Source organism: Rhamphochromis longiceps, linkage group LG15 (assembly GCF_057381845.1).
Source record: "Rhamphochromis longiceps isolate RC_006_pf linkage group LG15, R_longiceps_female_GT1.1, whole genome shotgun sequence".
In the NCBI taxonomy this organism is placed as follows: domain Eukaryota; kingdom Metazoa; phylum Chordata; class Actinopteri; order Cichliformes; family Cichlidae; genus Rhamphochromis; species Rhamphochromis longiceps.
In genome coordinates this window covers 28,113,869-28,125,354 of record NC_140571.1, presented here as the reverse complement: position 1 = coordinate 28,125,354, position 11,486 = coordinate 28,113,869, and the positions used below count along the sequence as shown (strand labels likewise).

At 43.1% G+C, this 11,486-nt stretch overlaps 1 protein-coding gene across 1 annotated transcript; it reads right to left on the bottom strand.

The window, feature by feature from the left end:
- On the bottom strand, nt 1-11,378 carry ccr6a (chemokine (C-C motif) receptor 6a). The gene is made up of 2 exons (XM_085383053.1): nt 7,121-11,378; nt 1-3,356 (listed from the first exon to the last, which is right to left on the bottom strand). The coding sequence occupies exon 2, from the start codon at nt 3,334-3,336 to the stop codon at nt 2,161-2,163; it is 1,176 nt and encodes a 391-aa protein (XP_085239179.1). The 5' UTR covers nt 3,337-3,356; nt 7,121-11,378; the 3' UTR covers nt 1-2,160.
- Nucleotides 11,379-11,486: the final 108 nt, after the last annotated feature.

Sequence of the window (11,486 nt, the reverse complement as noted above, 5' to 3'; positions counted from 1 at the left end):
GTAGATAATCATAACATAAGGAGCCGGCAACGCCGTATTACCAATAACATGCCGAAAAAAGGTTGCAACAACAAAGAACACAACAACCAAACAAAAACTCCACACCACGAGGAGGCACTTCCAGGGGCCCACAAGCTCACCCTGTCACTAACAGCAGCTGGCTTTACTGCTGCCAAGGCCCACAAGCCCACACTACTCACGTAAAGCAGCTATACTGCTTCCACAATTCCACAACTCCACAACTCCACAACTCCACACTTCAGGCAGGCTACCTACACACCAAGCAGAGACACCCCACACCCTGCTCACAGCTCATCCCCAGCTTATATGACCTCAGAGAGGTGATTGCTGACTGGGCCCAGGTGGTAAGTGAGTCCAATGAGCAGCAGCTGTGTCCTGGGGAGAGAGAGAGCAAGAGAGAGACAGGGGGGTGGAGCAAAAGAGGAGGAGGCGGAGAAAAACACCACGCCCACACAAGGGCAGTATCAGGAGGCCCAGCTAGGGCCGTAACACTCTGCAAAGAGTCTGAACATCGAAGACATGCCATAACTCAGCTGAGTACAACAAAGAAAATACTCCTTTAAAAGGAAATCAGTAAATGCCCTTTACACTCCAGAGGTTTAAATCCCGTTACAGTTCTGGAAAAGGCGCCACCTAGTGTTTAGCCATAGAATGACAGAGACGTTAAAACAAAAACTCAGACCCATAGCTATAGATGAAATAAACTGCATTTATTTTGAAAGGCACAAATCTGACAGCTCAGCTGTAATATTACATTCAAAGGATACATTCACTGTCACAATAATAAACACAGGTATGAACAGGAATTTTAAAAAAAGAATGAGAGGAATCACAACAAATAAGAGTTGGATATGAAGAAAAGCCGAGTTTTCTAAATGTATGTGCCTTGAGACAAAATTAAAACTGAAAAACTGAATTTCATCAGGGTTTAAATGAGGATGTGAAAATCTCTGAAAAGTTTCAATTCTTAATCCTGGAAATCACCCAGAAGCAGATTAGGATTACACATTCACATCAATGCAGACTAATCGCACAGCTGAATGAATGAAATGACAAACAGCAAATAAACATAAAAAAATACATTCTTAAGTACAAAATGTTAAAAAAAAGGATTCAAAACATGCCTGCAGTCTCATGTGGATGGTGGAGCCTATCAGCTGTTGTTTGTTGGTAGGTTTTAATGGTCAATGTCCAGTTAGTCTGGTGAGTAACCTTCTAATGGGTCAAGGTTCATTCATGGGCGGCAGCTGGCAATGATTCCAGTAAAAACAGCTCTTTAAAAGCTTTCACAAAGCAATCACAGACATTGTCACCAAACATGTTGGTTTCGACTCTGATGATGTTTAGGAGACCAAATGGAGTTTGAAGGTGCTGGTCTGAGGGCGAGTTTACTACAATGAGCTGATCAGGTGTGTTGGGGATTGGACAATCCCCCTTGCTCTTAATTTGAAAATTCATGTGCTTGTGTCGGGGTTTTTGGTACTGATGGTGCGATTGGGGTGGCTTTAGTTCTGGTTCTGTTCTGGAGGGTCTTTCTAACCAAATGGTGCAGCAGGTGAAGAACTGGATTATGAGCAGAACCAGGACCAGTGGGCATGAAAGTTGTGGGAGGAGGGACTCACTGGAGAGGCAGCTAATTATTGCTGCCTGTGCAGGTCACATGGCTATTTTAGCACAGGAATATTTCAGCTGTGCAGGATTGAACATCAGAGCCTGTTTCAGTATCCTTTCTGAGACCTTCAGAGGACACGAAGTTTCGAGTCGCCATCAGTCTTTTCAGGAACACATCAGTCAGCTCTTCCAAGGTCATTTTTTATCCTCGCTTAGAGCTCATCATCTGCAGGTGAAGGAAATGATGAGCTCTGGGCTTCATTTGTGTAGTAAAGACAGCAGGAGGCTCTGTGGGAGACTCGTCTTCAGTCATCACTCACAAAATAATCACACACAAAAAGAAAATGCAGGAGTTGGAATATTTCATGATTAAAATAATGAAGTAGAACAAGAGGTGTAGCATGGGGTTAGAACTCTTTAGCTTCTAAATATTTTTCTCTGGATTTTAAGAATCTTATCGGTGTGACAGAAGTGAGTCAGTTTCGGTGTTAGAGACCTGGAGCTTCAGAGATCAACCCACGAATGTCTTCACATGGTGAAAGAAGCACCACTGTTGCTGGACCCGTCCATTGAGCGCCGAGTGGAGGACATGTAGAAGTCGGAGGTGACTCTGGAGAAGCGGCGTGGGGCCATGTACTTCTTTCCAAGACACCACAGGTCCCTGAAGATCCTCCTGAAGTGGTTCCTGAAGTTCACTCCCACGAAGGCGTACAACACCGGGTTCAGGCAACAGTGCATGTAAGCAATGGTCTGCAACACCTTCAGGGCCATCTCCAATGTTTCTGCATCATCACACGAGCGTTCTTGAAACAAGGTGACCGTGTCGTACAGCAGCACTATGTTGTAGGGCAGGTGGCAGATGATGAAAACGGCCACAACCACCAGCACCACCCGCACCGCTCTGTGCCGCTGGAAGTTTTTGGCCTTCAGGAGGGTGACGATAATGGCACTGTAGCAGAAGATCATGATGAAGAGTGGCAAAAAGAAACCCACGCTGATCTGGGTGCTGGGGACGGCTACCTTCACCTCTTTGGCTGTTTTTGGGTCTTCAAACTTGAACTCGCAGACGTACTCAGAGGTTGAGTTCAGCATCTGGATTGAGATATCATCGTCGAATATGATTCCAGTCATGTGTGATGGCTTGTACCAGTCGTAGAAGTAGAAGGTGGGGACTGACACGAGTATAGCAAAGATCCAGACAATGGCGGAGATAATGCGGCTGTATGACAGCGAGCGCAGTCTGAAGCTGCGCCGAGCCTGGACGATGGCGATGTAGCGGTCGGTGCTGATGCAAGCAAGCAGCAGCATGCCACTGTACAGGTTCACACTGTAGGAGCCACGCAGCAGCTTGCAGGCCACCTGCCCCATCGGCCATGACCACAGCTCGTTGTAGACAATGAATGGTAGTGCCAGCACAAACAGCAGGTCGGCGATGGCCACGTTGAACAAGTAGATGTCAGTCATGGACTTGGTCCTCTTGTAGAAGGCGTAGGTGACAATGACCAGGCTGTTCCCCACAAAGCCTAGGATGCAGATGATGGAGTGGACATACGGGCCAATCACCTTCGCCATACTCTGGTTTTTTTGAAACTGACAAAACCCATCATAATCGTAGTTTTCTTCTTCATCTTTGGTTTGGTTGTATGACTGGTTGAACATCCCCGTGGTGTATGATTGGTTGAATATCTTCGTGGTGTATGACATCAAATTCTTTGCAGAGTAGACTGTAAAGGAAGCAGAGATAAAACATCAAACTACAGCAAAGGTGTCTGATGAACTCACAGTGAAACAAAGGTGATGGCAAGAGGAAGACCTGAGGGCACACGATGAAAAAGCTGTGTGGATGCTATAGCATCTTCAGTTGGCACATTAAACAGCTCTGTATCTTCATAATAATTAAATGAGAGCCACGTTTTTTCATTTGCATCTCTTCAAACAATTAGCAGCATAACTAAGGGCAGGTTCAGGTGACCATGCACCTGAACCTGCACTAACTATATACTTTAGCACAAAGGAAAGTTTGAAATCTAATCTTAAATCTTAAGTGTCTGTCTCCTGAATCCAAACTGGAAGCTGGTTCCATAGAAGAGGGGCCTGAAAACTGCATGAACTAGTATTTCATCATCCCTCGGAGACACAATGTTTTTAATGTCGTTGCCCAAGAGAATTTTCTGCTTCGTCCTTTCTCAGCTCCTTTCTCTAGCCACTCCATCATTTTCCTCCATCTTCTCCTATCCCAGCATCCTCCTCTGTCACACCAACCCTCTGCATGTCGTCCTTCACTGACCTCCTCTGAGGTCTTCTTCTTCTCCTTCTGCCTGGCAGCTCCATCTTCATCATCTTTTGTCCACTATATCCACTCTCCCTCCTCTGCACGTTTTCAAACCCTCCATTTCACTCTTGCCTGTTCTTCCTACTTCCTCTCTTTTGTACATCTATAATGTGAAGAAGTATTGGTCCCAGCACAGAACCCTGTGGGACTCCATGTCTAATGCTGTGTGTGAGGACGACTCTGTTTTTTGGAGTCTATTAGAGAGAAACAACTCAAACCAGCGCAATGTTTCTTTTAACACCTTTTTGTTGCAGTGAAACTCTGGCAGGGCGAGCACTAAGATGAGTTCACTGTCCAAGGCCACGAGACAGCAGAAAGTAGCCTGAGCTGGACATCCACAGACCTGTCTATGGATCCCAGACCTGTCGTCCTAAACCACCCAAACTCTAAGAACTATGTGTCACACCACATAACTTTAACCTGAAGCAGGCGTGTTTCAGGCTGATGAAACAGCATTTCAAAATACCACAGTGACTGTTGTTATTCATTAATTTAAACACTGTTTTTGTGACTTTGATGCAAACACAGTGAGGAAGCCTCACAGTGGTTGTAAGCTCCACAGTTTGTTTCTTGGAAACGTCCCGTTGTCCACTCAAATACTCTAAATGTTCCCTTTTTTCCATTGTCTCCCTCTGAGGAATCATAAGTTTTCACCTGATCAGAGGTTATATCTCATTTTCATGTTTCTGCTGCTGTTCTCTGCATGTGTCACACTCATGTTCCTGCGCTGTAACATAATTGGATAATTTTTATGCCATCATAAACTAGGCAAGAAGCCCGCAAGGCTCCTGGCTCTCGTTTGGGTTGTGAGCTCGATGTGACAGTAAGAGTCGGCGTTTGTCAGTGAGTTTTCACTCTAGAGTGAGATGGAAACAGCTTCTGAAGAAAGTCTGGAATGATTTTTAAAGAGTAAACTTTCACATCAGACAGTGTCAGTCACAAAACTCTTTGAGATTAATAAGTGACACACTTTACAGCCTCCAGATTTCAGCGCTCACTCATGCTCTGACTCGTCCCCGCTAAGCAGCGAGTCCTGAAACCTGAACAGGACTTTGTCATGTTAAACATGTGAAAGTGGTGCAGATGCCGGCTCCCTTGAGCTGCTGCTGCTGGTAAATTCCGATGCAGACGTCCTCATTGCGGTGCCATTGGTGCACATGCCACACCGTTTCAGGTGTTTGAGCATTTGCAGGAGGTTTGCAGAAATGAGGTCAGAAACAGCGAGTGACCCACTTCATGCATGCATGGCTTCCCCCTCAGTTACTTCCCCCAAATCACAAGACGCTCCGCAGCAGAATGAACACCTCCCCCTCTTCATCTTCCTTCTTCCTCACATATTCACCTTTTTATCTTCATATCAAAGATTAAAGTCGAGCAGAAAGAGCCAGGTGTTGGTCTACCTGAAAGGCTCAGGTGTGTTTGTTTATCAAGGGGTTTCCTGTAAATAAGAAAACTTCTTCCTAACCATCAGCAGCAGTTAGATGTCAATAAATGTCCAAATGTCACGAAATGCCATGTGCAGAAAAAAGGCACAAGTCCATTTAACTTAATTCAGTGTAACTTATTTTAATTTCATGTAATTCAATTTAATTGAATTTAACTTTATTTTATTTTATTTGACCCCGTGTGAGTAAGGGAGCAGCTTTTATTCATCATCTTTTTAATATAATTTCATTTTTCATTTAGATTTGATTTATTTTCATTTTTATGTCTCTATGATCTTTTTACCTTTGTGTAATTTATTCTTATTTATTCTGCAGTCTGTTTTATTTTATTTTACAACATGATTTTTATACCTTTAGTTTTTTAAAAACTTTATTTTTTTACATTTTGTTTTATAGTCTGATTTAGTTTAAATCTTTTTGTATTTTCTTCTGTCTTTATTATTTTCTATGGTTAAATTAATGTATTTATTTATTACCTTTTTAAACTTTTGTTGTGATTTGGTATAAATAAAAAATATAAATAAAATTAAACTGAATAATGTAGTCTGCCATTTTATTTTTGACTGTCTTATTTTTATATCTTTATTGTGTTTTTAATTGATTTCTGATTTTATTGGTGCGTTCATGCTTTAAATAAAGTTCAGTCAGGGCAGTAATCACAAGGCTGGAAATGTAATAGATTACTTGCAGTATGTGGGCAGGTGTACTAAATGCTGACCTGAGATCAGCTGCTGGTTTTCAGGAAGTTAATTACACAGACACCTGAGCAGGTGACAGGACACAAACAGGAAGTGGCCATTTCCCGCCGCTTGCACATCGGACAATTCTGCTGTGTGCGTCCTTCGGGGCAGCGCGGCAGATGAAATCATCTGAGGTCTTCTGGACCTTTCGCTTCCCCGCAGGTGACATTTGAAATACGGGAAGTCTGAGGGGAGAAATTACAGCCGAGGGCCGCTGGGAGCAGAAGTGCAGAGCAGGAACCTGAGGTATTTGAGGAACTGTTTATTTCTCCTTTAAGATGAGTTTAGCCTGCACGACACAGACGCCACATTGCTGTCCTGCGGCGGGTAATGGGAAATTTCTCTTCTGCTTGTGCAGAAATGGGAGCCAGTTGTTCAGGACAGCTCGGAGCTCGCCTCGGCTGGCACTTTTATACTCAGTCCTTCTGAGAGCAGCCCCCCAACTGTACTCAGGCAGGTCAAAGGTCAATTTCTCGTTTCAGATGCTTGGAAAAGTTCAGGCTGCAGAAAACATGTTGAACTGATTATAAAAGTTTTTATTTATTTTTTGTCAGAGTTTAAAAAACAGATTTCTTTTGTAAAAACTGTAAACAAGTTTTTTTTAACCTGCAGGTGATGGTGAATGTGGTCACGACCTCTCCTTTCAGCGCACACAAACTTTATCAGATTTATCAACTGTGTTTCTGAGCTGCAGAGATGCTGCACAGCTGAGAGACTCAGTTACTCTTTGATTAAACTTTGTTCCTGAGGTGGTGATGATTTTTGTAAATGTGTGGTTTCTGTGCTCGTGCGAGCAGCTGACGGAACGTGCCGTTTGCAGGGAAACGCCGTCTTATCGGTTCAATCTTTACAAGATAAATCAACAGAAAACGCCTCTTCACAGCACTCCTGATCTTATCTAAAAAATATCCCACATTACATCATCTGACAGAGTTTAACCCCCAACTTGCTGAAAAGCAGGAAAAACACACCTGAAGGTTCAAAGTGCCACCTCTGAGCTTCAGCCTCTGTTTCCAGCCTGAAACGTTGAAACAGTCTTCAGAGTCAGAGTCTTCTGACTGTCCAAGTCAGCGCTACAGCAAAAGCTCCGATCAGAAGACTCACAGGTGTGGTGGCGGATGATGAAGCCGGCTGCTGAGGCTGCACAGCTGAGGACGAGGATGACGAGGGCGATGATCCAACAAACACTAAACGCTGCGATTAAAGAGAAATACGAAGCAGTGAGAAACCCCAGTGTGAGCCTTCCTCTTTACCCTGCCCTCTCTCTCTCTCTGTGTGTGTGTGTGTGTGCGTGCGTGCGTGCGTGCGTGTGTGTCTGGCCCAGCACACATTACTGTGACGTCCGCTCTTCATCTCAGCTTCCTCTCACACTATGATAAAAAATGAAAGGCTGAATTTTTCCATTTTTCTACTGAAGACCCCGTCACGTCCCCTTTATTCACACTGAACCTTATTTATACCTCCTTTGGAGACAGAGCTTCATAACATTTGGGGGTCACTGCTGTAAGATTAAAGGCTGTGTGTGTGTGTGTTTGCTGATAAAAATAATTTTTGTATTATCTGTTGTGTCGGTTTCCTGTTGTGGTTCCTCTCGTGCTATCGGGGGTTAAAACTGTCATAGCAGCATTACACATGATTTATTGTTTATAGTTTTGTTTCACCTCAGATGACTCTCAGACCATCAGTGACGTTCAGACTCTCAGCTTTAATATAGTTCTGCATGGACCGCTCAGCATTACAGACGTGTCAGGAACATGTAGTAACACAGTCTATGGCATCATTACATGTTTAGATTTTCTGTAAAATTACAGTGTAATTATATTTACATACAAACACATGCTGTAAGTAAGCTTTGCCCGTGTATAAACTAAGAACATCATTATAAGCTCGCATAGGCCTGCAGGTTTATTCTTTATTGGGAGGGAGAACAGTCATTACCACGTTCATATCTGTAAAAGAAAAGCTGACATCCATCATGCACAGCAGCAGAGTGAATATTCAATAGAGATGTAAAAAGGAAGATTCCCTCCGTAATGCGGCACACACCCTGAGGACAGACCTGCAGGGCCTGGAGAAATAGTTTGTTGCTTTATAAGAAAGCCTTCCTCAAAGCCAGAACATCTTACTATTCATCACTGATTGAAGAAAATAAGAACAACCCGAGGTTTCTCTTCAGCACTGTAGCCAGGCTGACAAAAAGTGAAAAAAAAAAATGACTCATAATCATCTCAGATGTAACATTACCTACAACTACTTTCAGTACCATTGATATTCATTTAGAGTCTTTCATTTAGAGGCAGTATCAACAGAATGCATAGCATACATTTTCACTGCTATGCAGATGACACCCAACTTTATCTATCCATGAAGCCAGATAACACACACCAATTAGTTAAACGGCAGAAATGTCTTAAATACATAAAGACCCTAATGGCCTCTAACTTTCTGCTTCTTAATTCAAATAAAACTGAGGTTATTGTTCTTGGCCCTGAAAATGTTAGAAATATGGTATCTAACCAGATTCTTACTCTTGCTGACATTACCTTGGCCTCCAGTAACACTGTGAGGAACCTTGGAGTCATTTTTGACCAGGATATGTCCTTCAATAAACATATTAAACAAAAATATAGGGCTGCTTTCTTCCATTTGTGCTATACCTCAAAAATTAGAAATATCCTGTCTTAGAGTGACGCTGAAAAACTAGTTCATGCATTTATTACTTTTAGGATACTTGTTGTTCCTAGAGTATTTAAAAGTAGAATGGGAGGCAGAGCCTTTTCAGGCCTCTCTTCTGTGGAACCAGCTTCCAGTTTGGATTTAGGATACAGACACTATCTCTGCTTTTAAGATCAGGCTTCCTACTTTCCTTTTTGCCAAAGCATATAGTTAGGGCTGGATCAGGTGACCATGAATCCTCGCTTAGTTATGTTGCAATAGGTGTGGGATTCCCATGATGCACTATGTCTTAATAGGCCTCTCTGCAGTGAATGACACTTATTAATCTCTGGCTCTCTTCCACAGCGTGTCTTTTATCTTGTCTTCCTTCTCTCACCCCAATCGTTCGTGGCAAATGGCCGCCCCTACCTACCAGTGACCCAGCAACACACTCAGACAAAAACTGGTTCGCCCGAAAGACAAAACTCCTAAACACAAACTTAACAATGTAGTGTATGCTGTACAGTGCAGCGAGGAATGCTCAGACCTCTACATTGGAGAGACCAAACAGCCACTTCACAAACGCATAGCACAACATAGAAGAGCCACCTCCACAGGACAAGACTCAGCTGTCCATCTGCATCTTAAGGATAAAGGACACTCTTTCGAGGATGCCAATGTTCACATTTTGGACAGAGAGGACAGATGGTTTGAAAGAGGAGTGAAAGAAGCCATCTATGTCCACTGTGAGCGACCATCTTTGAACAGAGGCGGTGGTTTACGACAGCGGTTCCCAACCCCCGGGCCGCGAGAGTTGAGGCTCGGGTGTGAAATGTATGGTATTCAGGGTTTTTATCAGTTTTTAGCATTATTTTGTTATCGTTTTGATCGTTAACTCGGTTTTCCTGGGTCTTTTCACGTGTGTTATGAATAAATCTTCTTTTTTTTCGGTACCGGTACTAGTTTTATTTTGTTGTATTTATCCGCGACACATTAAAGGCCGGTCCGTGAAAATATTGTCGGGCATAAACCGGTCCGTGGCGCAAAAAAGGTTGGAGACCGCTGGTTTACAACACCAACTCTCTGCCATCTATAATCCAGTTTTGAGATCCCTTCCCAGACGACTTAACGCCCACTCACATCCTGGGCCATCTGACCTCAGGAAATCACATGATAGGGTGGGGCCAGGTTTCACAGTGAGCTCACCCGAAACCCTGGCTGATTGGGACCCACACCCGCTTTCACACCTTGGCTCATGTGATTAGGTAGAGGATCATCAGGGGGTCCTTTGTCCCTCTTTGGGAGGAAATTCCCACTGGGTTTAAATCTGGGACTCTTGACCATTTGACCTTAGAACTGAAGAAGCTTCTCGGATGAGAGGTGAAACGTCTTCAAGCAACTTAAACAAGTCCAGAGGCTTTTCTTTCCAAGCTCCTTAGACTACGATGACCTGGATGACTGAGAACCTTCACAGACAGAGGGCTGTCAATGTTAACGCCGTCATCACGATTAAAGCGATTAGAATTTTAAATGCAATCAACCCATGTGGAGCGCAGAATGACCAATGGTCCGAAATACGTTGACAGAGACATTTCAGGGATTTTCAGTCATTCAGTGCTCCAAATTGATTAATTGCGTTAAAAATTCTAATCGCGTTAATCATGATGACGGCGTTAACGCGTTAACGTTGACAGCCCTACAACACACACAAAAACTGAAGACATTATGATATAAACGTATAATTTGCACTGATGTGTTTTCTAAAATCTATCCCACACATGTACGCGAAAAGTGAGCACGAGGGCCCTCGGTGTGCCTGCTTGCTTCTGATGCTGTGCTGAAGTCTCACAGGCAACTTGTCGAAAGAGGAGGGGGCAGGCTGCTTCCAAATAGTGCACCTTTCATTCAAAAATATTGTCAATCCAAGCCCATTATGCATTAATTATTTTTCCTGCGTTGTGTGAATTCCTAGGAAGAAAAAAAAACCTATACAGTGTGTAGGTCTATTAGCTTATGTTGTGGGTGTTCATACTGGAGAGCAAAATTACTGATCGAAGATGTACAAGAAAAGGTCAAAGCAATCAGGTCCTCGGTTTAGAAACAAAACAGAAAAGGAGAAACAAGCAAAAGATACAGGTAAGCAGGTAAGCAGCAGTCTTTGGAAGGTATTATGTAACATGAAACAAGATAACATTCATTAGTAGTGATTGGGAAAACTTGTGTTTACCTTTGTTAGCCACTTGGCTATGATAGTAAAAAGTAGACAGACAGTATACACTGATGTGGCTTATTGAATCTTTTGGACTGTGTTCAGAACAATATTAATTACCCATTAATTGCTGATTTGTCTGCTATTCTCAATGTGCGATGAAATATAATGGCTGTTTGTTAGCCATGTGCATATTCTCTCTCTCTATATATAAAATATTTATCTGGGTAAATTCAGTTTGGTTCCGACAACAGTTTTCCTTAATAACATATGTTAATATACAATCCTTAATATGTTTTATGTGTGTGTGTGTGTCGGGGGGAATGGAGGGTGGCAGAGGGAGTGTTCGCCCAGGGCACCAAATAGGGTAGGACCGCCCCTGAGTAAACCAGAGTTTTAAAGTCTGCGATGCCTCTGAACAATAAAATCAGCCCCGAGCACCGACAACCTCTCACCCTGCTACATTTTCACTG